Consider the following 27,410-nt stretch of genomic DNA (forward strand, 5'->3'; position numbering starts at 1 on the left):
ATACACTCAGCCTTACACCAGGTTTCCATAGCAATCAACCTATTCTTGTGGGGGCACTACACAAACAAAAAATGAAATCTACCTGTGTGAAGCTGGGTACTTCTGCTAGTAGGTCGTAAATGTGGAAAAATAAATTTGGGGCCAGACAATGTATAACAAAACAAAATTATTGTAACCAAGATTTGAAACTTAAATCTGCTAATTTGTTTAATTTGTCTATGTAAATCTTTTAGGAAATTCAATCTTTAGAGGAGTTTCAGGAAAAGAACCAGAAACTGCGGAAGATCTGGGTCGGAAGATTACTTCTCTATTCTGCGTTGTTGTATCTTCTCACGTGTCTAATTGTTTACCTGTGGTACCTTCCTGAGGGGTTAACAGCAAAACTACTAATATTTGTTCCTTTTTTGCTTTTCCCAGTAATGTAAGTAATCATTCTTTACTGAATATTGTCTCATTTATAAAGCAATGCTTCTGATATGTATTAGATGGCACGGACAGGTTGTTTGTGTATCTTAAATATCTAAGGCAAATCAAAGTTTTACTAATGTGGGTTTGATGGTTACAATGGTTTCCTGCTTTTGTGTTTGTTTAGATTAGACTTGGACAAAAGCCAAGTACCTAGAAAAGTGCTACTGTTTCCTGAATTTGGCTTGCCTGCTTTTGATGACTACAGGGCAATGAATGTCCTACAGGGCGGCCTTCCTCTTGGGACTCCTCTACTAGATAGAGGAGTCCCAAATCTGACTCCATAGCCCTGAGTAAGGGGACAAGATTTACACCTGTTCTGTTTTTTTCAACCTACTCCTTGCTTTGACTTGCAAACACTGACCAACACACTGATGTGTGAATAAGACATAACTGGGTTTACTTCTATTTAGCCATGAGACTATAAGAATGTTCTCAGCTGCATTTAGCTCAAACATTTCACTTTATTGTTGTTCTTTTTTGTAATCGTACCCAGTTGTCTTTGAAATGTTTTTACGTTTTATTAATTTTTTTTCAACAGAATTTGGTTTGCTAGAACATTGCTGATTATATGGTTCTCCAAGCGTACAGAAAGAAATAGTAAGTTCCGGCCCCCCCTATCCCTGCTTTTATTTTATTTTTTTCCCCTTTTGTCTGCTCCATATTCAATTCGAAAAATAAGAATCTGTTAACCATATATCTGAAATGCCAGGACAGTTAGTGTGTGTGTGTGTGTATATATGCATATGCGTTTTTTTTTTATTTTTGCTTTTTCTATCATGTACTTGAGACTGCCAACATTTTCCCCAAATACAAAAAATATATTTGCAGGGTGCATGTTGATTTCAATTATAGAATGGGAAAGTAGTTGCTCCAGCCTATTATCTCCCACAGAAACAAATGAATTGGGCATGTTGGAATCCAACATGACCAATCCATATCTGTGGTTGGTAGTTCCCCATACACATAAGATCTTTGCACAATAATCTAACTTGCTCATCTGTTGTTTGGTCAGCTTAAGGATTGATACCACCATCAACTGTGTTAAAGTGGGGGTTTCCCATTTTGACTATTCACAATTTTGTGAATAACTTGCAGATTGGTTACGGGCCGGAGAAGAGAGAATTGTTGTTCACCGTTCTGAACCAAATGGTGGTTAGGCAGTGTGCACTCGCCAGAGAGAGCACCAAAATACAGAGCTCAGGGGTGTATGTGTGCGTGCGTGCGTTGCCCAATTTACCTCGCCACCACCTCTCCATTTACAGCGGATAGTGGATAACTTGCCCAAATGGGAAACCGCTTTTTAGGATCCATTGACTGTTCATTGGAGCATAGTTAACTTATTGTGAATTTAATGGAACAAGATATCAGCCGCTTGGTACCATGGTATATTATTCTGTGGATAGAATGTGGTAAGATGTCCCCCTCTTATGCGTAAAATCACTGACATACTATGTCATGAGATTATCAGGATCTGAGATACTCAAACTACCTTGTCTGCTTCTATCTGTCACTCCAAGGTTAAAGTGAACTAGGTCACATTTCTTGGCTTCGCTTTCTTGTTTTTGTTTCCCCTTCTCCAATTTCAGGGGAGTCGTATGTGAAATTTTGGCCCTGGGATTTTGACAATTCCAATGCACATTCCAAAACATTCTGCTACATTTATAAACTACAGAACAAACATCGTGACACAAAGTTATTTTTCTCTTTAATCAAATCCATTGAACATGACAATTTGCCTTACACGTTACAGATGAGGCCCTTGAAGACTTAAAAGTGCAGAAGAAAAAAATAGTGAGTAGACCTTTACATACTGTACACTTTGTATTCTTCACTCAATGAAAAAAAAGTCTATAATGGTGTGCAGAAGAATAAGTAATAGAAATGAGCGAACACTATTCGAAACAGCCGTTTCGAATAGCACGCTCCCATAGAAATAATGGACGTAGCCGGCACGCAGGGGGTTAAGCGGCTGGCCGCCGGCAAAGTCTGCTTGCCGGCCGCTTCCTTTAATTTCTATGGGAGCGTGCTATTCGAGACGGCTGTTTCGAATAGTGTTTGCTCATCTCTAATAAGTAACCTTATGCAGTAAAATCAATCACTTCTGGTGTATTATCATAGATACTTAAAGGGGCTCTATCATTGGGAAAAGTCATTTTTAGCTCAGCACATCCTTGCATAGCCTTTAGAAAGGCTATTCCACACCTACCTTTTGTTTGTAAATTGCCTCAGTAGTTTTTGAATGTCCATTTTTATTCATAAGCTAATTAGCCACCTCCTTGCACTCTAGAAGTGTCTGTGTGCACCCTCTCTGCTATTCTCTGTGTGTGAGAGCAGGGAGATGAGTCATCAGCACATCAGCCTTTCTGCTCTCACATAAACAGAATAGCAGACAGGGTGCACACAGACAGGTGGCTAACTAGCTTATGAATAAAAATGGACTTATTCAAAAACTACTGAGTTGAGTTACATACAAAAAGTACATGTGAAAAAGCCTTTCTAAAGGCTATGCAAGGATGTGCTTAGCTAAAAATGACTTTTCCCAATAATAGAGCCCCTTTAAAGGGGTTTTCCGGGCAAAAACCTTTAGCAATGTTTTGAGTGATTTCTGTGTTTCTCCTGACATCTTCTGCATTTCTTTAAAATGGTGTAGCTTTCTGCTGTCTTAGCTAATGCATCATGGTACTTGTAGTCTGACTCACTCTTCCTCTCTCATTACCTCCCCCTCACATCCCCTCCCTGTCTCTATAACTATCCCTTCCCAACTAACTCGACCCACCCCATCTTCCTTCCAGACTTCCCTTTTTTCAGACTCTGCTGGTTCATGCAATAGTCTTGGTGCTGCTCTGTGGTCTGCTGCCCGCAATCCACCTCTACTGCGCAGGCATGGAAGACTGCTGCTCGCGCCTGCGCAGTATTAGTGTGTGGGGGTATTAGTGGCGTTCCGTTTCCGGAAACGGGTAACCGGAGTGTCACTGGATAACAAGAAAATATCCCTGGGGCAGTCACATGAACACCCCAGGGATATAGTTAAATATACACTTTTGATAAATTATGTAATTTAGAAGAAAGGTGGAGGGAGGGTGTTTATATTAGTATAGGAATTACATGTTATCCAGGACAATCCCTTTAATGTCTTTGTTACATTAAGTAGTTTACAAGTTGATTGTCTCTGTCTAGCTTTCTGGTCCAGTGAAATTATTATATTGTATATTGTCTAACTCATCTGATCTCCATTAGAATGAATTTCACTCTTCTTAAACTGTATTTTTAGTATTGTGTTTGTCTTGAAAATAAATCTGTCATTCTTTGCTTATTTTAAAGACAGAACACAACTCATTTAAAGGGGTTTTCTGGGATGAAAATATTGATGGCTGCCTTCTTCCTCATGGCTTGTTTAAAATTATTTCACAGTAAAAGTGTAAATAAATCTTACAGAATTTCTAGGAGAGGCGGTGAGGGTCCTCCTTGCTCCGCCCACACAGGATGATTGACAGCAAGCTCTGCATTATTGTGCATACACAGATTGTCAATCACTATGTGTGAGTAGTGTAATGGGGACGCCCCCTGTATCTCTTAGGCACTCACATACCAGTTAAGTAGGTAATAGGAGCCAGATGCTAATACAGTACAGGAAGTGACCTCTTTTAGGACAGGACTAGGGTTGAGCCGATCTTGAGATTTCAGGATTGTTTTTAAAATCTGATTTCCAATCATTTTCCATCCGATCCTAATGCAAGTCAATGGGATTTTTTAATGATCGAAAATTGGATTTTAAAAACGATCCTGTTCGCTACACAGCGTTGAAGGCTTCAATTTTTGGACTCCACGCTGTGTAGTGATTAAAAAAATCCACTGGCTACTTAGTCCCCCCCCCCCCAACACACACACACAGACACACTTACCTGCACAGAACCGCTTCCGCCTCCCCTCCCGGTGTGTACGCTGCTCCCTGGATCTTCGGGCTAGTGTTACTGATGCTGGGAGAAGGCGGGGCTTTTTGTGGCTTAGGAGAGTGTGGGCAGGTACAGAGCGGGGATACGCGAGGCTTTGTTGGCGTGTGAAAGAGAGGAGAGGACAGAGAACAACAGCCTGGAGCTCCGGGGAGCGGCAGCGGTTCTATGCAGGTAAGTGGGTTTGAACGATCAGGATAGGAATTCCCATCCCGATCTTTTTAGGCAGGATCGGAACGCGATTGTGAAATTAACTCGATCGCCGATCGGGATCCGATCTTTTCCGATCCCGTTCGCTCAACCCTAGACAGGACGTCATTTTTGCAGGTTAGACATTAAAGTGAATGTTTCAAGGAATGTCAAGGCAAAGTGCAAAGATTTCAGACCTCAACTGTTACTGACTGAATCTAGGATTGCTTGTGTCATGTCTAAACCACATGAAGCACGTCATTCTGCAATATCTGGCAGTAGAGGGCTTTCCTGATGGTTGCCAATTGCGTCCAAAGCTCACAGTAGTGTGATGAGATTATAAATCTCACATAATCAACCCGCCATAAGCCACATTCTCCCAATGTATTGTTACCACGTTGTACTTACATGATGAATGCAAATGCGTACGTGTATAGACAAATATGTGTATATACAAATCGTTGACGTTTGTATGTGATGGATGTAAGAGCCAACACTTTGTTAAAGGGGTTATGACCAGCCGCAATAGTAATATATAGAATCTCCCATAAAATAGTGAAAAAAAAAGTTTAAAAGAAATAAAATAAATAAAAGTTGTAAATCGCTCCTTTCCCTAGAATACATATAAAAGTAGAAAATCACAGTGAAACACATTATACACATTAAGTATCCCTGTGTCTGACAGTGCCCGGTCTACTGAATATAGGGGATCTGCAGTGCTCCTGTTCCATCGGGAAGGGGTTAATAGGAGCACTGCAGATACCCTATATTCAGCCAGACTGAATTCCAAGTGGGGGAAAAAAAACCCAGTCCTCAAGCTCAGGGAAGGGGCAGACAGACAACCAAAACACCCCTTCCCCTTTCCCAGCACCCAGCAACTACTGCACCCCAAAACTCCGCCCATTTTAATTTTTGAAATTTTCCAGTAGCTGCTGCATTTCCCCCCTAGGCTTATACTTGAGCCAATAAGTTTTCCCAGTTTTTTTGTGGTAAAATTAGGGGCCTCGGCTTATATTCGGGTCGGCTTATACTCAAGTATATACGGTATCTTCTATAGAATTAAAAAAAACAAATGCAATGTGTTTCTGCTGTGGTTTTTTTTCAGCTCTGTTTTGCTGCGGCCTGCTAAGTTGGGCCTTAGCCTAAACAATTTTTTATGTTTTCTCACCTATAGACCTCCAATAATTCTAACCTGGGGTCTCTTTAGTCCCCAGTTTCCAGTAGCATTCCAGTTCTGTCCAAATGAAACTGCAGAAAAAAGCCTCTCAAATAATGTAATAACCGAAGTGAAACTGGCACAAAATCTCATTGGTTATCTGGACTAATGGTCGCTTTGTTACTTTTTGATTCATTGCCCATCCCTAGTGTATATATCATACACATTTATATTTATTTATTATATATATATATATATATATATATATGTATGTATGTATGTATGTATGTATGTATGTATGTATGTATGTATGTGTGTTTTTTGGTTTTGTGGCCGGCACGGGTTCTCTTTAGCCTTAGCCCTGTAGTAGTTTACCTATGACGACTTCACGTCACTTTGAGATTAGGATGGAGGAGCTTCAAACACAACTTGTGGGAGTCTAGCAAAAGAAATAAAGATTTTTCAACTCTCGCAGAAGATGAAGCTTTAACCTTTAAAGACAAGCAGGCAAGTTTCCGAAATGTTTTCCTCTTATTGAGTTTTCACAGCATTTGGAGGCAGCTAATTGCTTGTGCTAATAAATAATCTACAATCGATGCTGACAGCAGTTAATTGGCAGCGAGACTTTCTTCAGCAAAGCGCTTGGCTAACGACCTTCTTTAAATTAATAGCATTAAATGGTACGAGGAAATAAATCTGAGGAATTGCCTGTCATTTGCTGTCATGTCTAATAACTTCCGATAATGATGGCTGATAGATTTTTGCAGATTTCATTATTGAAGTTGCTGCATGTAATTATTCTCCTCATTATATGTAAACAATTAGCAACATTTGGTGTTTCCTTGCAATAAAGCCGTTAAATACCAACGATACATTTCTATCCTTTCTTTTAAAGAGCTCAAGTAGCAGAAGATCTGGGAAAGGAGCAGTTCTCTGTATTACGTGAGATGCTTGTAGAGCAGGCATTATCTCTGGAAATGGCCTAGATTCAACACTGCTAATAATGGAGATTTCGTCGTTTCAGACCTAGTTGGACCGTGGATACGTTTAGCTATCACAGCGGGTTAATATGGCTTATTAATGAGAAGTCACCAGCTGTGTTCTTGTGTCTGTTATGGGGATAGTTTGCTATGACTGGCTCTTAAAGGAGTTTTTGGTTCAATATATTGGGGGATTATCATGAGATTGGGGGTCTGAGTTGGCAAGCCCACCGCTCAGCTGTTTGGTTTGGCGACAGACTCCACAGCCCTGCTTCACAGACTCCCCATCCGATTCCTGTGTCGGGACTGTATGAGGAAGAAGAATACAAATGGCGGACTTCCATGGTCAGTCTAGTAAAGATTCTCTAATTCATTAAAAAAAAAAAAAAGATAGAATTCCTATGGAAAGTAAAAATGCCACAAACTATACATTTTTATCAAATCAAAGTATATACAGAGATTTTCTTATTAAAAGGTTGGCTGGGAATTTCAGTACTGGGCCAGGAGGCTGGTGAAGATGAAACTATAAAAAGGCAAACAACCCCCCCCCAAATAACCTGTCCCTGGGGGTGGGGGGTTTCACCTCCCCTGGCCTCCTTGCTCAGTACTAAAATTCCTGGATAGCACATTTAAAGAGGACCTTTCATGAGTTGGGGCACATGTGGTTTTATATACCTTTCCCGATCTGTGCCTCAGGTGAAGAGCTATTGGTGCCGGTACTGTAGCTCTTCACTGTCAGAAGGGTGTTCTTGACGGTCTGTGCTGTACTGTGAGAGCGGGGAGGAACGGCAAACCCCCCCTCCCCTGTCCTGATAGTGCTGGTCCATAGATGAGTACGGGGGTGGCGTTCCTCCCCGCTCTCACAGTACAGCTCTATAGGCGCTGCTGTGAAGGAGGACGTTCCTGAGTGACCATCAGGAACACCCTTCTGACTGTGAAGAGCTACAGTACCGGCACCAATAGCTCTTCACCGGGGGCACAGATCGGGAAAGCCGACAGTGCGCTGAATTCAGCTGTTGGCTTTCTAGCGGTATATAAAACTGCATGTGCCCCAACCCATGAAAGGTCCTCTTTAAATGAAAATGTAATAAACATATTTTTACTGAGCGTAACAATCAAATACATATAAAATGCACAAAACATGAAAATATCTTCATGTAGGTGGACAGATAAAGGGTCCAAACTTAGATTTCACCTCCGTCACAAATGAAAATGACCAAAGTATGCGGTCCTCCACTTTATAATAATGTAAATTTGACAGATGAAATACAAAATCGCACTGGCCCTTGAGGAATTAGTAATATCTTTTCCAAAGTAGAAAAACCATACATGACCATATACTCACTCCCCGTAGCGTGGACTAGCCAAGTAAGGGACCCTGCCATCTCAAATGATACAATTTATTAATAATCAGTAATCGTCAGTAATCTTTTAATTTTTTTTAAATTTTTTTTTTGCTGGCTCCAAATCCAACAAAAACTAGGTGCCAGCTCTGACTCTACAGCCCTGGTTTGGAGGCGCTTCATCACTTGACCAGTCACTCTTACCTCTTTGGTGTTGAGACAGACTACCTGTACACTCGGAGATTGATGATCTGACCTATCTATAGGCCATTTAATATTTGGAACCCATTTAAAACATTACTGTGCAATACCACAAGCAGTTGTCAGTGCTTTGTTTTGGGTCCGGTCTTTTTAGCATTGTATTGTGTGTGTTTTACTGATCCATCTTAATTTTATGTACATAAGTTGCCTACTGGCACCAGGAGCCTGGCTTCAAATCTTACTGAGGGTAAGTTCACATGGGTTTTTTTGGCCGTATTCGCCTCAAAATCTTGACCAAAAAGACAGCTCCCATTGACTTCAATGGGAGCTGCTCAGGTCTGGTTTATTCTGGCTCCCAGAAATAGAAGTGAGAAGCTCATTCTTCAGGCCGTTTCGCCTCGCGATTATTGGTTATAGTTGCATGCACCTTCTTGTATTTCCATCCCCCTTAACTAAATTGGTGCCTGATATGTAAATACATTTTGCTGCCATTTTGCTCTGAGATCACCAGCCTGGATAACGGGGGGGACTTCATGTCCTGAGCTCTGGTGAAGTTGTATATGCCAAATATTACCGTTTCTATTAATTTTTTCACCCCTTTTAGAAGCATTATATACATACCTGTTCTTATAACTACTTGTTAGTGACGTCAGGATACTGGTCCTGAATTCTCCAAAAAAATTATTTTGGAGATCAGGTAGTAGTTCTTGTGCAAGTCTTAGCTATTCTGACTGATAATCTGAAAGGAGAGATTAGAAACTACTAAATCGGATTAGGGTATTAGGCTGTAATCTGAACATCAAGTCATATATACTGAAGGCATTAGGTTTCTGGTCTATGAATTAATAGCTCTGAGGATTGGTCGATAACCAAATTGCAAACCTTCTATGATATATATATATACATATATATATATATATATATATATATATATATATATATATATATATATATATATTTTTATAAATTTTTTTTTCTATCCCCACCAGCAGTTTACATCTTCTTATCTTACTCTATACAACAGTCATTTGCAGAAAGGGGTTAATATCCTGTACTTTTCCACCGTATTATTGTGGGTTTACATGGTTGGGAGAAGAAACACAAAAGCCGCATTGAGCTGTTACGTGTTTTGCATAGCTCTGGCACAAGTAGTCAAAGACAAAAATAAACCACAAGAATTTTTCCAGGACTACAATATTTATAGGCTGTCCTTGGGATGGGCCATCAATATCAGATTGGTGGGGAGTGGACTCGATGCCCCTTCATCCAGCTGCTTTCCAGAAAGCGCAACATCCCCTTCATTGTTTACTAGGCACTGTTTTTGGGAGTGGTTGTAGTTGGTGTACAATTCACTGCAATGCAAATGAGCTGCCATGAACTCCCATACAGGGAAATGCCATGTCTTCCTAGCCTGTCCCTTTCACTTCTATGGGAGATGAGAAAACAGCCAAGCATGGTTCTATTCTATCTCTGGTAGAAATGAATGGTGAGAGAGCGGCGACTACTTGACTGATGGGGCCCCAGTGACGCACAGCTCATGTCATGGCGGGTTATAGTTAACTATTTGGATGTGCTTACACATTACTTTTCTCCACAAAGACACATGTTTTAGGCTAAATCCCCATGTTGTGAAAAAGCTTTTAAAGAAAACAAAATCGCATATTTTGAGCCAAAACCGGGAGTGGGTTGAGCAGAAGGGATAATTATAAGGGTAAGTTCACTCAGGGTTTTGTGGTCAGGATTTTGAGGCAGCGATGGGGCTGAACCCCGCTTGTCATGGCTGCCTCCCAGCATAGCACAAGAAAAAAAATCTAGTGGTCTAGTGATGCAGCTGCTTTTATCTATAGGTACAATGAATGTTACTCTGCATGTACTATATGGTCTATCGTGGCAAGGATGGAGCAGGGTATAGCTGTATGCAGCACATCCCCCTCCAGTTATATCTGTGCGCCTCATGCTGTATACTTCTCTTCCACAGCTTTGTGTGGACCACAAGTGAATTGACTTGCATGTAAATTTATTTATTTATTTTGCAAATAAGACTTTCATCCCTGTTTGGTTTAATGTGTTTTCTCTCACAGCTTGAGGAAGTAATGGAAAAAGAAACTTACAAAGCAGCTAAACTGATCCTTGAAAGGTTTGATCCAGATTCAAAGAAAATCAAGGTAAAGTGCGTTTTATCATATTGGTAATGAAAGATGCTAGAGAGACTGGAACAATCGTGCTAGAGCTGTGCCAGTCTGCTCACAAATAGTGTTTTTTTTTTCCAGTTGATATTTCCCCACATTCTGCCTTGTCAGTCTTATTGGAGATAACAATTGGGCTTCCCACCTCTGACCATTAGTGGATTGCAAGTTTGGTGGCGAAGGAATAAAATATGGCCATTTTATTTTATTTATTTTATTTTAATACTCCTGACTTTATGTAGTCACCTCTTTGTTGAAGGTTTTCCCACCTAAGACATTTCTAACGTATCCACAGGATATGCCATAAGGCTAGATGGATGCATATATTACAAGTTAAGAGAAATTTATGAAAGGCTTTACATGTATACATATTTTTTTCCCTTTATTTTATTTTATTTTTTTTTACATGTTTTCCTATAGTAGTCTTTTACAGGTGAAAACTCCTGATAAAACACCTGGAAAAACTGTGTGGCAAAATCATGGTGTTTTTAGGGCTTCCCTCCCCCCCTCCCCCTTTTACAAGGTAAAAATTTAGTGCCCCGTACACTTGGCGGGAATCTGCTGGAAAATAAGGTCCATACATTGGCTAGAGCCCTGGCATCCTAGTGATGTGTGCTGCTAGGAGTTCCTGCCTCTTTGCTGCTCGTACTATATGCAGCATGGCACAGCCAGGGACTCCTAGTATTATAGGTCACTCAAGCAGGCAGTTTTCACCTGAGAGCTCCCACCAAAATTAATGGGAGGCAGAAAAATACACCTTTTCCGCCAGCATAGGATTTGTCAGACTCTGCAAGCAAACCAGCTCAAGGAATTTGGGCCTGCCCAAGAAAGGCAAAATACAGCGCTCTTCTCCAAATTCCGCATTCAAATTTGTGACCATTTTTGTCAAGCAGACGAAATCAGCTTCACCTATTTGAAACTGTAGTTTCTGGCTTGTCAAATTTAGTAAGTCCTACATGTGAACACTTCCTAACAGGGACAATGTGAGCAGAATTTTAGATTTTTTTTTTGTCTCGTTTTGTTGTTTTTTGAGGTTACCGTACAGTATGAAAGTTTGAGAATGGCTTCTATTGTTTAATGGTTATTACTATCATTTATTTTTTTTCTGTCCTCCCTCTTAAAGGAACTTGAGCCTCCTGCTGGTGTACCTAGCACTCCAAGGCCCGGCCAAGGTATATTTATATAATATCTATATATACTCAGCTTTATAAATCAATACGTTTTAAAAATTGCAGTGGTAACCAATGAGATTAAAGTATTTTGTTTTATTTTGTTTTTTTTCCTTCTTAAACTCTGGAATAAATGGAAGCTTGTGTGGGTTTTTTTGTATTTTTTTTTTTTGTATCTGTGCATTGGTTTTGAAAGTACCAATAAGCCTCTTTAAAGCTATTGCATCGGCCTCGGCTTTCCCACATAATTCCAGCAGGCTGATCATGTGAGCACACGGGTCTTCCCTTAAGCTATTTTACACAAAAAGGTGGTAAAGCAGATTTGTCATTATAATAAATTTTGCATAAGCGGATAGTACTTGTAAATAGAAAGGGGAAAGTGACGTCCTCCTCGCCTCGCAGCTGCCTGCAGTCTTTGCTAATGTTCTGAATGCACGTTCATCCACAACTCGTGTATATTCAAAGTAATTTTGCTTTAAGCCTCATGCACCCGGATCCATTCCTTTCTAGGGGCTCCTACACATGGCTGTAGTTTTTGCAGCTGTGTCTCAGTGCCCCATACAAGCACCGCCAATTATAAAGCATGTACGATTTTTGCCCGCGTTGGCGGCACAGAAAAGTGTAGATCATACAAGTCTTTTTGTTGATTGATTGACATTCAAACATAGATTTTGCGGACAGTAGAAACCACTGCGGTCATGAGTATGTACCCCTAGGCCTTGTTCCCATTATTTGCATCAAATGTAATAAAAGATCACACAACATTGCTAAGTTTGTTGCCCATTTAAGGCTTCAATCGTTTGTTGGTCACTTGCTGGCGTGGGATATTCGGAAAACTTCTGCACAGTTCCAAAATTTCTGTATTTCGCCTCATTTCTGGAGCATGTGACTAGGAGCAGTTTACGAAAGCCTCGTTCACATCTGCATCGGTAATCCATTCGGGGAAGTCGGCATGGTCACTGCCCTCCCCCCGTATGGAATACCAAACACATTTGCAAGCGGTGTGCAGTGAAAGCACATGGACCCTGTAGACTATAATGGGGTCCGTGTGCTTGCCGCGAGATCTCCGCAGGGAACTTGCAGACAGGAAAGTACTTCACAATCTACTTGTGGTTGTCCATGATAGTTGTCATTGTAGACCCACAAACTAATATGGCCTAAAGGTACCTAATGAGGTGTCAGAGGAGCTCTACATAGACACATCTCTGAACTGGAAACTTAACATATAATCTAGCATACAGCGCACTAATGTCATCCATTGGGAAGTATAAAGGCCATTAAAACCTGTTCTTGTGCATGTGCTCCTAAGTGACAGATGTGTGTCCTCGTGTAGGATCAGAACAGTTGTTCAGGTGCAATTACAGTGAACTTTGGGAGAATATCTGGGAACAGTCCTGAGCCGAGCACTTGATACATGTATATACTTGACATTTAATTATGTTCTTCATCAAAGGCCATGTACTTGGCATGTATACGCCTTTAGCTGTACTAGAGAATACTTTCAGCAAATTAAATGTATGTTTTATAACCTTCTTTAGAAATATGGACTCTGAGAATGTGTCTGCGCAATACACATACATTGTAGACAGCAAATCTGCAGCATTTATGATAGGAGCAAATCTCCATGTGATGTAGAAGAAAAAAACATTAAGTTGGAATTGATCTGATGTGCGGATTTAAATCTGCCAAAGTTCATTTATGTTGCGGAGTTTCACTGCATGGGATAGAATCTGCAGTATATATAAATATTATTGTAATATATATGTATGTTTTAGAAAAAATGTAAAGGCACGAAGTGGTAGGTGACAAGTACAAGTGGCAGCCACTACAGGTACCAACTCGTTGGTTTTAGGGGAAATTGCTATTTGTGCTGATTGGGCTTTGGTTTTTCGATGGGAAAAATTTGGGAAATACCCCATGAGCCAGTCAGTATCTACAGGGCTGATCACTTCCTCCAGGGATTGGCACCATTTCCTGTGTATTGAAGTTGAACCAGGAAGTGTAGTCTAGGAGGGACGTGGGCTGATTTGGAGGATCACCGAGGTATGGGTTCCTTTACTTTTCGGTGTTATCCCACTCAGAGCCTGCTGGCACCTACAACCCCTTTAAATGACCATACAAATCACAAGTTATGGCTTTTGTCCTACAGTCCCCGCCATCTGTACAACAAAAAGGAAAAAAAAAAACAACCCTTCCCTTGCTCCTTCTAGTTTGGCACCGCTCATTTTCTTGTCCTTTCTTTTTTACTAATTTCTTTTTACATCCTTCTTGCGACCAGTTTTACAGTGTTACTTGATCTCTATTACTTGCTTTCAGCAGGGTGTAAAGCATCATTAAATTTCTTATGTACTGTACACACTTCCCTCAGATCTGCGCCAGAGGACGGCAGCTCAAAGAAACCTAAGTGTGTCTACCCCAGTAAACACAAGCCAGGGAACTCCCCAAGTTCCTGGGATGTTGGCGGCGACTCCAGGTCTTCAAAGAGACACTTCAGCTCCTGGTGGACCCCCTGAGCGGACCGTGCAGCCGGGATTACAGTCAGGCCTCGTACCAAGACGCCCTGGATCGCCTGCCACCGCAATATCTGGAATGGGTAAACAGAGCACTTACTGTTATTTACAGTTTATATAGTTTTCTCTGGTTACCAATAAACCAGGTAATATTCAGACACCATGGAAATGGCATTTCATTTGGAAATAGGAGGCCAGTTATCCGATTAAGCAGGAGTTCCATATTCAATTAGCCATAACTCTTTACAGCCGGCACCTTGTGATACTGAAGCCTATTGCTCGCCGCGTTTAACTGTTATGGCTTCTTTGTTTAAATGGCAATAAAACTTTGCAGTGTTCTGTAGTCAACGATATATAACATACCTTTTTACAGCCCCGGGTTTAGGAAAGCTTCAGATTTATATGGATCCGTTATAAAGGCAAACACGTCTAGAATATATATTCTTACTTTACAAATTCCTGCAGCTTTGTAGGTTTTTGTTGCTTTTTTTTTTTTTTGTCTGTAGAGCTTATTAGAACAGATCAATCTAGGATCAGGCGGCACAGACTGATGGGCATCAAACGGTTTGCTGATGGGGGAGAGGAACAAATGTTTGCTCGATAGTTTAGAGCCTTTATTTTATGTTGCCATAATACTTGCTTTCAGTTTAAGGTCGGTGAACTTCCCTTGCTTTTTTCTTTTTTTTTTTTAATGTTTTGACAGGGCTACTTAAAGGGATTGTGCCATTAAGGACTCGTAGTTATCGCCTATCCAGCCCCCAGGTCTCCCTGCAATGGGGACCACAAGTCTTCCTAAATCCTCCTAGTGTATGGAACGCCAGTTAGCTCGCATGGGCCAGCTCGTCCGTTCACTGCTATGGGGCTGCAGGCACTGCCCGAGTTTGTATAGTAGTAAATGGAGCTCTGGTCACTCTCATGGATAGTCCTTAATGGTGCAACTCCTTTTTAAAGAGGTTTTGCCATGAATTTAACCATGTTTAAGTTTGTAGGAAATATGTACAAGTTTAAGATTTTTGCAAACCTATAGAACCCGGGCAGGCAACCTTTTTATAAAAAAAAATCAAAAAATCAAAGATGAAGTGTTCAGTGTGCCGTGCAATAATCGGAAGGCTCCCTAAATGGAAGTTGTATAATGGGACTTTAGGGTGTAATATAAAATAGAGGCGACTCTCTTCCCCAAGGCCCATGCGCAGTCTGGATAATTTGGACCATATATTTCCCACATTTCGTTGACTGAATCTGATGAGTGATCCATGATCCTTGCCTCCCTGTGGCTTTACTGTCCCTTACTGTAAAGAGTATAGGACAGTAGAGCAGCAGCGAAGTAGGGGCTCTTAGTATCATAGATCATTATGATGTCCTGACCACATTCTGTCCAGGAAATTCAGGCAATATACGGTTCAGATTTTTCAAACTATTTGACAATGTGCATGGGACCTAGCTGTCAGTAGGATTGTGTTCTTCTCTCATTTATAGAGAAGTACTGAGAAGAACTGAAACACTTGTGCTGACATAGAAAGTAGCTGTTTAGCTCCAGCAAGCCCCTGTATCTAAATCCTACTCACTAATTCCAGGTTGTGTAATATAACATTTTCCCAGATCAAACAACTTCTGAAACAAAAAAAAAACAAGATAAAGGACTTGTCTGCTTTGTACTTATTTTAACTGAATATTTTGCAAACAGCCATGCATACAATTTACTAATATAAACTTGTCATCAGGTCAGTGCCTATCTCTTAATCCGAAGTGCCGCTCCCTGGTCAGTAAAGCCGTCTGCAATATGCTCTTGTTCTTAACATGGCTACAGATGGAGGAGCCCCTAACAACATCTATCCGTCAGACTCTGTACACTGCACATAATTTACGAAGTGAAGTTTTTTAATAGAAGAGACTGATGGAAAGTTCTGGTATGTGCCCCTTCCACAGAGGACTTGTTGAGAACGGGAACACAGTGCAGAAAGCTGTAGCAACAAGAGCAGTACTCCTGAAAATGGGAGAACGGTGCTGAGCATTTCATTTTAGTTCATTGTATACTTGACTGTTTGTGACCCGTTAAATTAAGTATAAAGCAACCTATCCCTTTAACTCAGTGTTTTACACATCTACATACTGTAGTATACTCTCTTCCTGCTCAAGTAATAGATTATAGATCTATAATATAAAGATACTGTCCAGGCAGAAATAATCTGCCTTCAGGATCATTAAAGGGGTATTCCCAACTTGCCTGTTCATCACCTTGCAGGCTGTGTGCTCCATTCACTTCCTGGTTTTCGCAGTACATTGGTGGGCGGGGTTTCACTTGCTGTCTCACAAAGCCAGCTCTGCTATCTCTTTTCATAGCAATACATGTTTGCGGTCGGTAATGAGGGATGGTTGTAAATAAATTAGCACAGTATCAATGGAAATGCACAATATGATGCTGATGTAGCAGAGCTGGATTTGTTAGGTATGAGAATCCTAAACATACATGCTACAGGACCACGATTCAGCTTTCAATATACTCTTTTAAGTCTGTGTTTAATGGACTCCCTGTCTCAGCCCTTATCAGCAAAATTCAATTAGCCGACTGATAACTGGAGAGATAAACAGCTCAGAAATACGGCGGTCTCCGTCTTCTACCGGCAGAAGACTGAAACCTGTCAGACAGAGCTCAGCCGTGAGCACCGGTGAGCGTTTTGTGCTCTCCGCGGCGAAACCGGTTTTTTTAAACCGGACACAAAGTCCTTCATGTTCGACTCTGTGTCCGGTTTAAAAAAAAAAAAAGATTTTGCCGCGGAGAGCATAAAACGCTCACCGGCGCTCACGGCCGGACACTTTTCAAACACATTAAAATGAATGGGTTTGAAACATGACTGCAGGTTTCTGTCTCCTGCCCAGTTTCGTGTAGGAAACGGAAACATGCAAAACGGAGACCCGGGGTGCAGATGTGAATGAGCCCTAAAGCTATGTATTTAGGAAACGTCTTAAATCCACATAAGCTAGCAGTATAGATAGGATCCTTGAGATGAGACAACCCCTTTAAGGCTTCCAGCTACCTGAACCCTACTGAACTCAAAGGATTCTCATTCTCTGTTTTTCTTGGAAATAATGGGTAGCTGCAGGACCTTCAGTTGTGGATTTTTTTTTTTGGTGGATTTCTTAAACACAGGGAAGGTTTCAAGTAACGTTTTTCAGAAAAAGCAGCACGCTTTATGGGGTTTTTACCAGATTTCTGTTTTGGGGACCTGTCAAGATGTTGCATTGAAGTTTACAAGGCTGTATGCAATACACCAAACGCAATGCATTTTATTTTGTTGGGTTTTGGAAGTGTTTTTAGGGTTAGTGTTATTTTCTTCTCAGAAAGCAGCATGCTCTGGGTTATGGCTTTGTTCTGGTGTTTTTCCTTCTAGGTTTTCCCACTCTACTTTTCTGTTATGCTGTATGAGTTTGGAGCCTACGAGGGCTGCAGTCAGTTCTGCAAATTTCTCAATGACACCCTACTTTCCCTGTAAAAAGATGAATGAATGGAGCTGCTGAATTGCCGGCCATTGTCTGCTCGGACCCTTGCAGTGAAGAGAGCAGCTGGGATGCTTGACTGCGTCTAACCCGAGTAGCAGATGACGGTTTTGGCTAAGCCATGCCTACATGCGTCCAGCCTGTATTGTTAGCATTTTACATAGTATGGCATTGAGCAGCACATGTTTATATTGAGCTTCAGAGCAGACCCATAAAATTTTCGTAGCTTGTGATCAAAAAGTGTTAAATTGTTTAGAGGCAGAATGTCCACAGACACCGCTTTCTCTAGAATCTTTTTCTTTCTGCCGCTTTTTCCCTGAAATGTACTTTGGTCATTAATGCACAGAATGGAGCGCGTTGTGGTTATTTGTTATTAGGTGTTCCTCTTCATATTTCACAGTACTTTGTGGAGGGAAAATCAATTGTAGGATTCCTTGCTACTGTGATCCCATATGTTGGAAAATGAATAACCAGCAGGTAGTTGAGAGGATGCCAAGGCTCCAGAAATGACCAGTGGTCCTACAATTATCGCGCTGATGTTTATATTAATTACTGTTGTCGGGAACAGCGTGAGGAACAAGATGCATGGCTGGAGAGGCGCCCGAATCCAAAGACTAGAGTTATGTGCCTCTAGATACTCCGGTTCTTTTTTAATGCACCTTTTATTAACCTGGTGTGAAACCATTCCCAAAAATGTGCAGCTGTTCAGACTGTTTAGGTGCTTTTTCTGCCAAATATCTGTTTTAACATTGTTGAGAGATCCTGCACAAGATCCTCTGAACTTGAAGGGACATCCCAAGACTATCACTTAAAGATGGGTCACCAATGGGGTTGAGCCGATCTTGAAATTTCAGGATTGTTTTTAAAATCCGATTTCCGGTCATTTTCCATCTGAACCCGATCCTAATGCAAGTCAATGGGATTTTTTTAAATTATTGAACATCAGATTTTAAAAATGTTCCTATTCACTACACCACATGGAGTCCAAAAATTGTTTGTTTTTGGACTCCACGCTGTGTAGGGATTAAAAAAAAAAAAAAAAAAATCCCCCGGCTACTTAGCCCCCCTGGTGTCCGATCTGCTGACTCTCCCTGTTCTTCTTGGTCCGGTCCTCTCTCATTGACATGCCTTCAGAGCGTCGTGCGTGCCCCCACCTCCCTAGGCTAGTGTTAGAGATGATGGGAGTAGGCGGGGCTTGTTGTGGCTTAGCAGAGTATGGGTGGGTACAGGGCGCATAAGGCGCTCTGAAGGCATGTCAATGAGAGCGAAGAGGAGCAAGTAGAACGGGGAGCGGCAGCGGATCTGTGCAGGTAAGTTGAGCGATCGGGATCAGAATTCCGTTCCCGATCTTTTTTTTTTTTTTTTTTAAAGACTGAATGGGATATGATCTTTTCTGATCCCAATTGCTCAACCCTAGTCACCAATATCAATATTGAAGCAGGTCTGACTCCAAGCAACCTGGCTGTTTGTAGGGATTACCAAGGTCGGGCGAGAGTCTTTTTCATTGTATCCAAGGCACAGTACTATACATTGTGTAGTTGCTGTACCTCATGTTGCAGCTTATACCAATTCTTGTAAAGAGACTGCAGCATTCATCTAAATGCAGCAGATCCTTAAACCAGCTGATCTTGGAGGTGCCTGTGCAGCAGTCTGTTGGGAGAAAGGGCATGAGATGGGCAGAAGTAGTCGCTGTGGTTACAGTAGCGAAGATCCCAAACCAACCCCTTCTTCCTTCTTTCTAGGCTGGTGCAGTGTTGAGGGTTGAGACACCCGCATGGTGTCTGGTGGTGGTTTTCCACTGAGACACATCCTAGGTAGTAGGAGTAAGCCACTTTGAATCTGGTGGTTGTTCCCATGATGGTAAGTACAGGAAAAAGCACAGGGTGGCAAACATGGTAGAAATTCTGAGAACAAATGGTTTGCAGGAGATTGTAGATGGTACTTGTTAGGTGGCAGTCCGTGTCTTTTTTTTGTTGGGGCAGTCTTCCTTTTGTGCGGAATCCACTAAGACCAGAAAGTGTCCACAATTCCCTGGCTGCGGTGGTGCAGATCCAAGATGTGCCTTGTCTGACCGAAAGCTACAGGCAGGATCGTTGCTAATGAACTCCATGTAATGTTACCCTCACAGGCATTTCTTGCACATCCTCCAAATGAGCAGGGATAATTCCCATCTCCTGACTGCAGAATAACAATTGACATTCATCTGACAATAATAAAATACATGATCATGTTTCCACCTTCTAGTAGATGGGAAGGCCCAATCACTTCTAATTTATCCAGTATATCTATTAACTTGTTAGATGGGATGTTGGTATGTGTATTTTTTTAATTTTTTTTAATTTTTTGTTTTTTTGTTCTCCCATCTTTTCTTTCTACAGCTGTCCATCCACCAGGACCTCCATTGGCCAGACCAATTCTTCCACGGGAGAGGGGTGCTGTCGATAGGGTTATTGAATACCTAGTTGGAGACGGTCCTCAGAACAGGTAACTTGACAGATGTGTAGAAATGGAGACTTGCCTCTGCATTACATACAGATACAGAAATTAAAAGGGTTAACCTATTTCTGAGATTGATCCTTAGGCTACATGACCAATATTAGATTAGTGGGTGCCTGACATCTCGTAGACTTCTGATACCAAGGCAGCGGTATAGGATAGGCCATGAATCTTTAGAAATTGGATAACCCATTTATGGAAATTACTATATTGTTCCTATGTATGTATTCTGGAGTGCAACAGTCTTGAAAATATTAGAGGGTGATCCGTATTGCCTCTCGCAGAAATGCAGCTCGATTTCCCTGATTAACATTGAATTTCAATATATTGGAAGAAAAAAAATAAATAAAAAAAAAATAAAAATATATATATATATATATATATATATATATATATATATATATATATATATATATATATATATGTAATATTCCTAGATAGATAGATATATATATATATATATATATTCATATCATATAATCATATAATATATTCCTATAGATATTCCATAATCCGTGCACTTATCAGGTCCCTACAATGACAGATGAAGGGAGTTTGACTATATAACTTAGACATTAATTTAAAAAAAAAAAAATTTAATATACCGTATATACTTGAGTATAAGCCGACCCGAATATAAGCCAAGGCCCCTAATTTTACCACAAAAGACTGGGAAAACTTATTGACTTGAGTATAAGCCGAGGGGGGGAAATGCAGCAGCTACTGGAAAATGTCAAAAATTAAAATGGTCGGAGTTTTGGGGTGCAGTAGTTGACATATATGAGATCTTAAATATATGTTGTGTTTTTGTTTATCTGTATCTATCTACCTCATTTAACTGGTAATAGTATTACACTTTGTCCACATTCACAAGTATTTTGATCAGTATTTTTCATCAATATTTGTAAGCCAAAGAGGAAAAGTATACTGTACTGTATATACTATTTGATCACAATCGAGATGAAATCTGAAGTCTCTGCACAAGATCATATTCTTTCCAAAGACAAAGTTGATGAAATATGGAATATACTGCCTCTATATGGGATTACATATTAGATTTCATGGATCATTAATAGTTATAATAGCTTTTCTATAGCCATTAAATAAGTTGAAGATGTGTTAGTCGAGCGGTCATTAATTTGATCATCATTAAAATGGGGAATGAATGAAATATAATCGTGATATTAAAACTGAGTAAAGCTTAATTGCTTTTAAAATATGCTTTGGGGAGATTGTAAGACGGATGTCCTAGATGCTCGGAGTGAACATGAAAATGAGAACACTGCGCTCATTACATGACACCATTTCCTATGGATGCAGTAGTATTAGATGTAGTATACCTGCTTCTCATTGTTAATACTGCAGTGCAGGACAGCTCTTGGGTTAAAATAGGCTCAAACCATACCTTGTAGGTCTAAGAAAGTGGCGGACAGTCCAACTGAAGATTTTTATTTTTGTGGGACCAAAATATGGGTGAGTTCACCCAATGATTGGATGAGCATACTGGAAAACCCCTTTAACTCAATAGCAAACCTGTATACAGGAAGCTCCCTCTAGTGGCAGCTGCAGGCAGCCTGAATGCTATCTTTAAATTACATCTGATGCCCTTTGTAAAAAATATGGCGCTGACTGAGAAAGTGTATTATGAAATGAATGAAAAATGGGGCCTAAAAAAAGGACGTGATGAAGACCATTCCCCTTAAGACAATTTCCTTTAAACTGATAATATAGAGACAGTTTCAAATATCCCCCCAAGTTTTATTTTGGTTGCACCTTGGGTTTCTGGGCTGGTTCCTACCCTAGGTCACATGATCAGAACCAGCACCCAGGTCGAAGTCCTCTTCTATGTTCACGTGTAGTTTACTTGTACTGTGGAGGGCTAACTATATTATAATAAGCTGTGTCGTCAGTCCCCAGAGTACAGGTAAATAGAAGTGACCACAGGAGAGGAAGGAGGAGTTACATCAGCTCAGGTGTCGGGTCTTTGTTTTGATCACATGACCCAAACCAGCTTGTAAACTGAAGGTTAAGTCCAAACAGATCCTGGGCAAAGCAACTCTCTCTTATACAGTCCCTGGATAATCCCTTTTAGATTTAAATTTTCTGAATCTCTCTTCTACTCTTTAAGTTTTTACATTTCCCGCCCGTCTTTGTACAGGTACGCCCTGATTTGCCAGCAATGTTTTTCTCACAATGGAATGGCACTGAAGGAAGAATTTGAGTATGTTGGTAAGTGTCTACTGTTGAGTCTAAGTTACCGTTATCTGTTTCACATGCTATATAAATGCCGCCCTCCCAAAAGTTGGAAGTGTCCCACACTCCTGGCATTGAATGTTTACTGCGTCAGACACGACTAAACAAGCGCTGGTTTGGGGAAGGCATTAATGAAAGCTGGCACCTGATTAGACGGGTGCTGGATTTCATTTATACAGGCCAGCTTTCTAGCAATATCCTCTCAATGCAACGAACCAGTGTTAGAAGATCGAAAGAAAATAAGGGTGTAGGCTCAGTTGGTAAAAAACGGCTTTATATCATCCACCTTTTGCAAGGAAAGAAGTCCTTACTGTATAGTTGTATATGTGTTCCCCTAAACAGGAGGCTTTCTTCTGATCACGTCACTTTTACTATGCGGATAGTAGTTGGTGTGATAAGTTGAGAGACGCTGAAGTGCTAAAGTGTGATCTTTGGGGCGATTTCCAGAAGTGCAAAGTAAAGTTATGCACCAGGGACAGGTTGTGCTCTTCTATCATGTGTTCCATCTCATTGCATTTTGGGATCCTAGATCCTGTGCACAAAGTGGAAAGTTTTCAGTTGCAGTGAACATGCAGTTGGAAAAAAATGCTGTATTTTAGGTGCCGTTCACATGACAAAGTGAAGAGGATTTTGAGGCGGTCTTGAGTATATTCGTTGATTAACCTCAGAAACAATAGGTTCTGTGGAATCTGCGTCAAGATCGAGCAGGACGTTTCTTTTTTCAACATTGAAAAGAGCATCTCTTGCTGCCTTTCATTGAAAACAATGGGGAGGCAATTTCCAAGTGGAAATTGGAGCTGATTTTGAAGATGGAGTTCCTCTTGGTCAACATACTTACAGACCCAGGAAAGTGAAGGAGATTTTATGTAATCTCATCCCCAGAACTCAGAAAAAAAGCAGCAGTTCTTTAGCATAAAAATTGTCAGGTCCTAATATGCAGTGAGCAAAAGTGAAAGCTGATTCTCTATCAGATGCGTCCATGCCCAGACTGTAGAAGACGGTTCACTTGCAATGGTTTTAGGGCTAGTTCACACGTAAAAACCGCCTGGCTTACTTTGGTCCTGAAAAACAACGCTTCCTTTTTGGCCTTGAGGCGTTTTTTTTGAGCGTTTTCTGGAGCAGTTTTTGCTAAAATCTGCTTCAGAAAATGCCAGGCGGTTTTCCCCTTCCCTAAAAGTGAATGGACTATTTTAATTTAAAAAAAAAAGTGGTGTTTTCAGTCGCGTTATTGAAAAAAAGTGCCAAAAACACGGCGCGTTTTTCGCCTCCCATTCACTTCTATTGCTTGCTTCAGGTGTAATCCACCCGAAGAAAGGTCATGTCGCTTCTTTTTTCTGTTAGCAGCAAAAAACTGCTAGCAGAAAAACGAAAGCTGGCGGTCTCCATAGTCCACCATTGTATGGGTGCGGATTTTGAGGCAAAATCCACTGTCAAAATCTGCCTCATTGCCCCCGTGTGAATTAGCCCTTCAGGTTTTCTTAGCAGCAAGATTACACTTTGACACATATTACGGTTTAGAAGAGAATTTGGTGGGGATAGAGACTACCTCAAGGAAGTCGTTATTCTTTGTTCCCTGAACTCCCAAATCTCTTTACACAGTATCTGCTACCTGTATATGAAAACAGTATTTTACAGAGAAATGTATATGCAAGAACATAAATTGGAAGTATATTGCTAAATGCTTTTTAAGTTAGGTTAACTTCTTTGTTTCTATATCATTTTCCTTTTAGCATTCCGGTGCGCCTACTGTTTTATCTTAAATCCTGCAAGAAAAACTCGTCCTCAAGCTCCACGACTCCAAGAGTTAAACCTTGAGAGAATGCCAAGATTAGACTCTCAGGGTTCAACAAGTATGTTGCAGGCTGCCGCCGAAGAACTAGAAAACCAGACCTCTTCAGGTAGTGATGTCATGGATTTCCTAAACCGAAATATTGAAGTTAAGAACTGTCAATGCCAGAAAAGTAGAATAACAAAAAATTTGCTTAAAAATTAGGTCAGACATATTTATGAATTGTATTTATTACATTGTCACCAATGTGATAGATAGATAATATATAATGTATGATATATAATTATTTTTTTTCTTTAAATTGCTATATCCAGAAATTTTCAATACGGTCTAAGTGTCACTTTTCATTTTTGTCTGAGTTTTCATTGCAGCAGACCCTTGCTTTACATCACAAACAAGACAGTCAGGGTTACAGTAGGAGTTCACATCTCTATGGGGAACCCCTTATAACACTTGTTGTTACATCAGCTCATACGATAGATGTCACGTCTTCTCTACTCCCACTCCCTCCTAGGAAACTCTTCCATAGACCTCAGTTAGCCAGCCCCAAACTATTGCTTCCTAGGGCCATGACTATGCTGCCAAGCGTATTACTAAATGCTTTTTAACAGGGAAGAGGCAATAGGGTAGCCCCCATATTTGTCTGGAAAAGAGAATAAAAACAAATCGGCCATCTGAAATTAGAAACCAATAAAGGTGATATTTCAGTATCTGCTTTTTAATAAAAATTAGTTAAAAAAAAAAAAAGTGGTGGCACGTTCCTTTACTTTAGTTCTATACTTGGCTATGGTGAAGTGGCCATTACTCCATTCAAGTGACACAGGACCCCCTTCTCATGAATTGTGGACACCCCAGCGATCGGACATATGTGACAACCCCTTTAACATTATGAATTTCCCCTTCTCCCTCCTTTTCTGCAGAGCCATCAGAGTTAGGAGAAACCCCAGATGCTGAAGAAGTCATTGGCGAGGAGGAGAAGTGCACAGAAGAGTTATCTGAGGAAACTGAGAAAGAAGGGGAACAAGCTTTGCCTGAAGAAATAGTGCCGCCAACTAACGCCAGTGAGAATGAAGAGTCCTTCATGGAGACGGAGTGAATGTGCGGTGTGCCTCCACTAGTTTGTGGCAGCTTAGGCCTCACAAGTTATGTCTTGTGATCTTACACTTCTGACCACTCTAGCTAGATCTGCCTGTCACCCACAATGATGTGCCATATCTATGGGTCATCCACAGCTGTATAGCACTTGGGGAATGTATACTTGACATTTAACCTTCTTTCACGCTAGAATTGGCCTGGTTGTGTCTAGTACCAAGCATTGATGAGACATACGTAGCAGAATGTTTTACTATTGATTTTGAGTAATTTAAGGTAATGAGTTTGCAGGTTTATTTATTTTACATGTAGCTGTAAGACAGCAGAGGGTTTGGGGTAGACACATTTTGTACCAAGGATATTTATATACGAGACTGCAGATGTATGTGATGCGTCTGGATGGTGAATGGGCCACAGTCGGTACATTTTTACGTGAGTCTGCAAACATCAACTCCAACTCCATAGATCTTCTTCTTCTTTTTTTCTCCCCCCTTCTTTTCCTGAGTGAGGAACGGACACAATAGTATTTTCTGGGGCGCCTACTCTGTACAGTAGGTAAATATCACCTCTTGCTGTAGCTTACATACAGACCCCGCTACATGTGTTTGCTATATGGTTCATGTTTACATTAAATAACATAGGACGAGCTTGTATTGTACTTGAATGCTCAGCTATATTTATAAATGTACAAGTGGTACACCCGTCAAACGTGCCTTTGTGTGTTTCATGTTTTTGTTTAATGTAAATAAAGTCTGGTTTAATGTAGCCTGGCACATGCTTTATTCATGAAATGGGGGTTACTAATGGGTACTGGAACGTAGATTGTCACAAGACTTTGATATACATCCAGCTATTTCCAGGGACTGGGAGGAACTCCGGCTCCAACCAGTTGCCTTACGCAGAGATTTGGAATTGGGCTGGTAGTTTGGCCTACAGACTTCACAACCTGACAAAAGGCATTGAAGAAAGAGGAGGAACATGGCTAATCATTCTGAGGTGCAGATTAATTTATAGATTTCTCTCTTTATCTGTAATATCGACAAAATCGTGTTCTTGTCATCCTTTTCCAATATCCGCCGTACTGTTTTGCCAGCACTTATCACAGGCATTAATCCTGCTGATACATGACGGAGGCACCATCATTCTGGTAGTGCATGGGCGCCACCATTTTGGGATGGATTGCCGGCCCTTGGCGGTGAGCTGTTGCTTTGACAGCCAGGAAGGCTCCAGGCTTGTCATTGCATTGTAGCACAGCCTGTAATAGAACTATAAGAATTTCTCAATACATTGCAATGTATAAGTTCCCCCCCCCCAAAAAAACCCCTTACTTTAGCCACAAATTTTCATATTTACAAGTGGTTAAAGAAGAAAATGTGCCCCACACTTTGATATGCTGTTTCTCTCATATCGAAATATCCCATGTTAGAAGACAGAATCGTTTTGTTGTCATGCCGAATTTGCAGACCCTCTGAGATCTGGAAAGTCCTAGAAGTCTTCTCATTAGAGAAACTGCACCCCTCAAAAAACTTATCAAGGTGATAGTGATCATTTTGACTCCAGAGATGCTTTCCAGATATGTTATTTCAGTGCCCAATATGTTATTTAATTGTCATTAATTATAATGTAACATGTTGTAGTTAAAGATGAGCAAGTACTATTCAAGTGGCCAGCCGCATAATCCCCTGCGTGCCGGCTGCGTCCATTCATTCCTATGGGTGCGTGCTATTTGAAATGGGATTTTCGAATAGTACTCGCTCATCTCTAGTTGTAGTAATTAAGGCCTGGGCCCACGTTGCAGAAACCCCATGGGAGAAACGGCTATTTACAGTACCTGCAAAGTGGATGGGATTCTGGCTAATCCCATCCTCACATTGCAGAAAAAAAATCTGGAGCGGAAAAGCTGTGTCTTCACTTGTATTTTTGAAAGTCGCAGCATGTCAATTGTACATACAGAAATGCTGGCGTCTTCGTATAGGTAAAATAGGAGCAGAAAGTCCACAGAGGGAAACTGATGACTTTCTGTGCAGAAAAAGCGTAAATGCGTTTCAGCCACGGTCATTTCTGCCTTTTGGCCGTGGCTTGCTAATTGAGGCTTTAACCTTAAAACTATAATTATATAATTTAATGGTATAT

At 40.8% G+C, this 27,410-nt stretch overlaps 1 protein-coding gene across 2 annotated transcripts in view; it reads left to right on the forward strand.

The window, feature by feature from the left end:
• Positions 1 to 26,042, forward strand: part of LNPK (lunapark, ER junction formation factor) — a 40,278-nt gene extending 14,236 nt beyond the window's left edge. Inside the window, exons 4-13 of one of the 2 annotated variants that reach the window (XM_075284143.1) lie at positions 234 to 421; positions 1,007 to 1,065; positions 2,219 to 2,259; positions 10,369 to 10,452; positions 11,597 to 11,645; positions 14,011 to 14,235; positions 20,026 to 20,131; positions 22,302 to 22,372; positions 24,127 to 24,297; positions 25,106 to 26,042. In XM_075284143.1, the coding sequence (XP_075140244.1) occupies positions 234 to 421; positions 1,007 to 1,065; positions 2,219 to 2,259; positions 10,369 to 10,452; positions 11,597 to 11,645; positions 14,011 to 14,235; positions 20,026 to 20,131; positions 22,302 to 22,372; positions 24,127 to 24,297; positions 25,106 to 25,281 (1,170 nt within the window). In that variant the 3' untranslated portion in view covers positions 25,282 to 26,042. The remainder of the gene's footprint in view (positions 1 to 233; positions 422 to 1,006; positions 1,066 to 2,218; positions 2,260 to 10,368; positions 10,453 to 11,596; positions 11,646 to 14,010; positions 14,236 to 20,025; positions 20,132 to 22,301; positions 22,373 to 24,126; positions 24,298 to 25,105) is intronic. The other variant, XM_075284145.1, reaches the window with a different exon arrangement.
• The last annotated feature ends 1,368 nt before the right edge of the window (positions 26,043 to 27,410 follow it).

The sequence above is a fragment of the Leptodactylus fuscus genome, chromosome 8 (genome assembly GCF_031893055.1).
Source record: "Leptodactylus fuscus isolate aLepFus1 chromosome 8, aLepFus1.hap2, whole genome shotgun sequence".
Lineage (NCBI taxonomy): Eukaryota > Metazoa > Chordata > Amphibia > Anura > Leptodactylidae > Leptodactylus > Leptodactylus fuscus.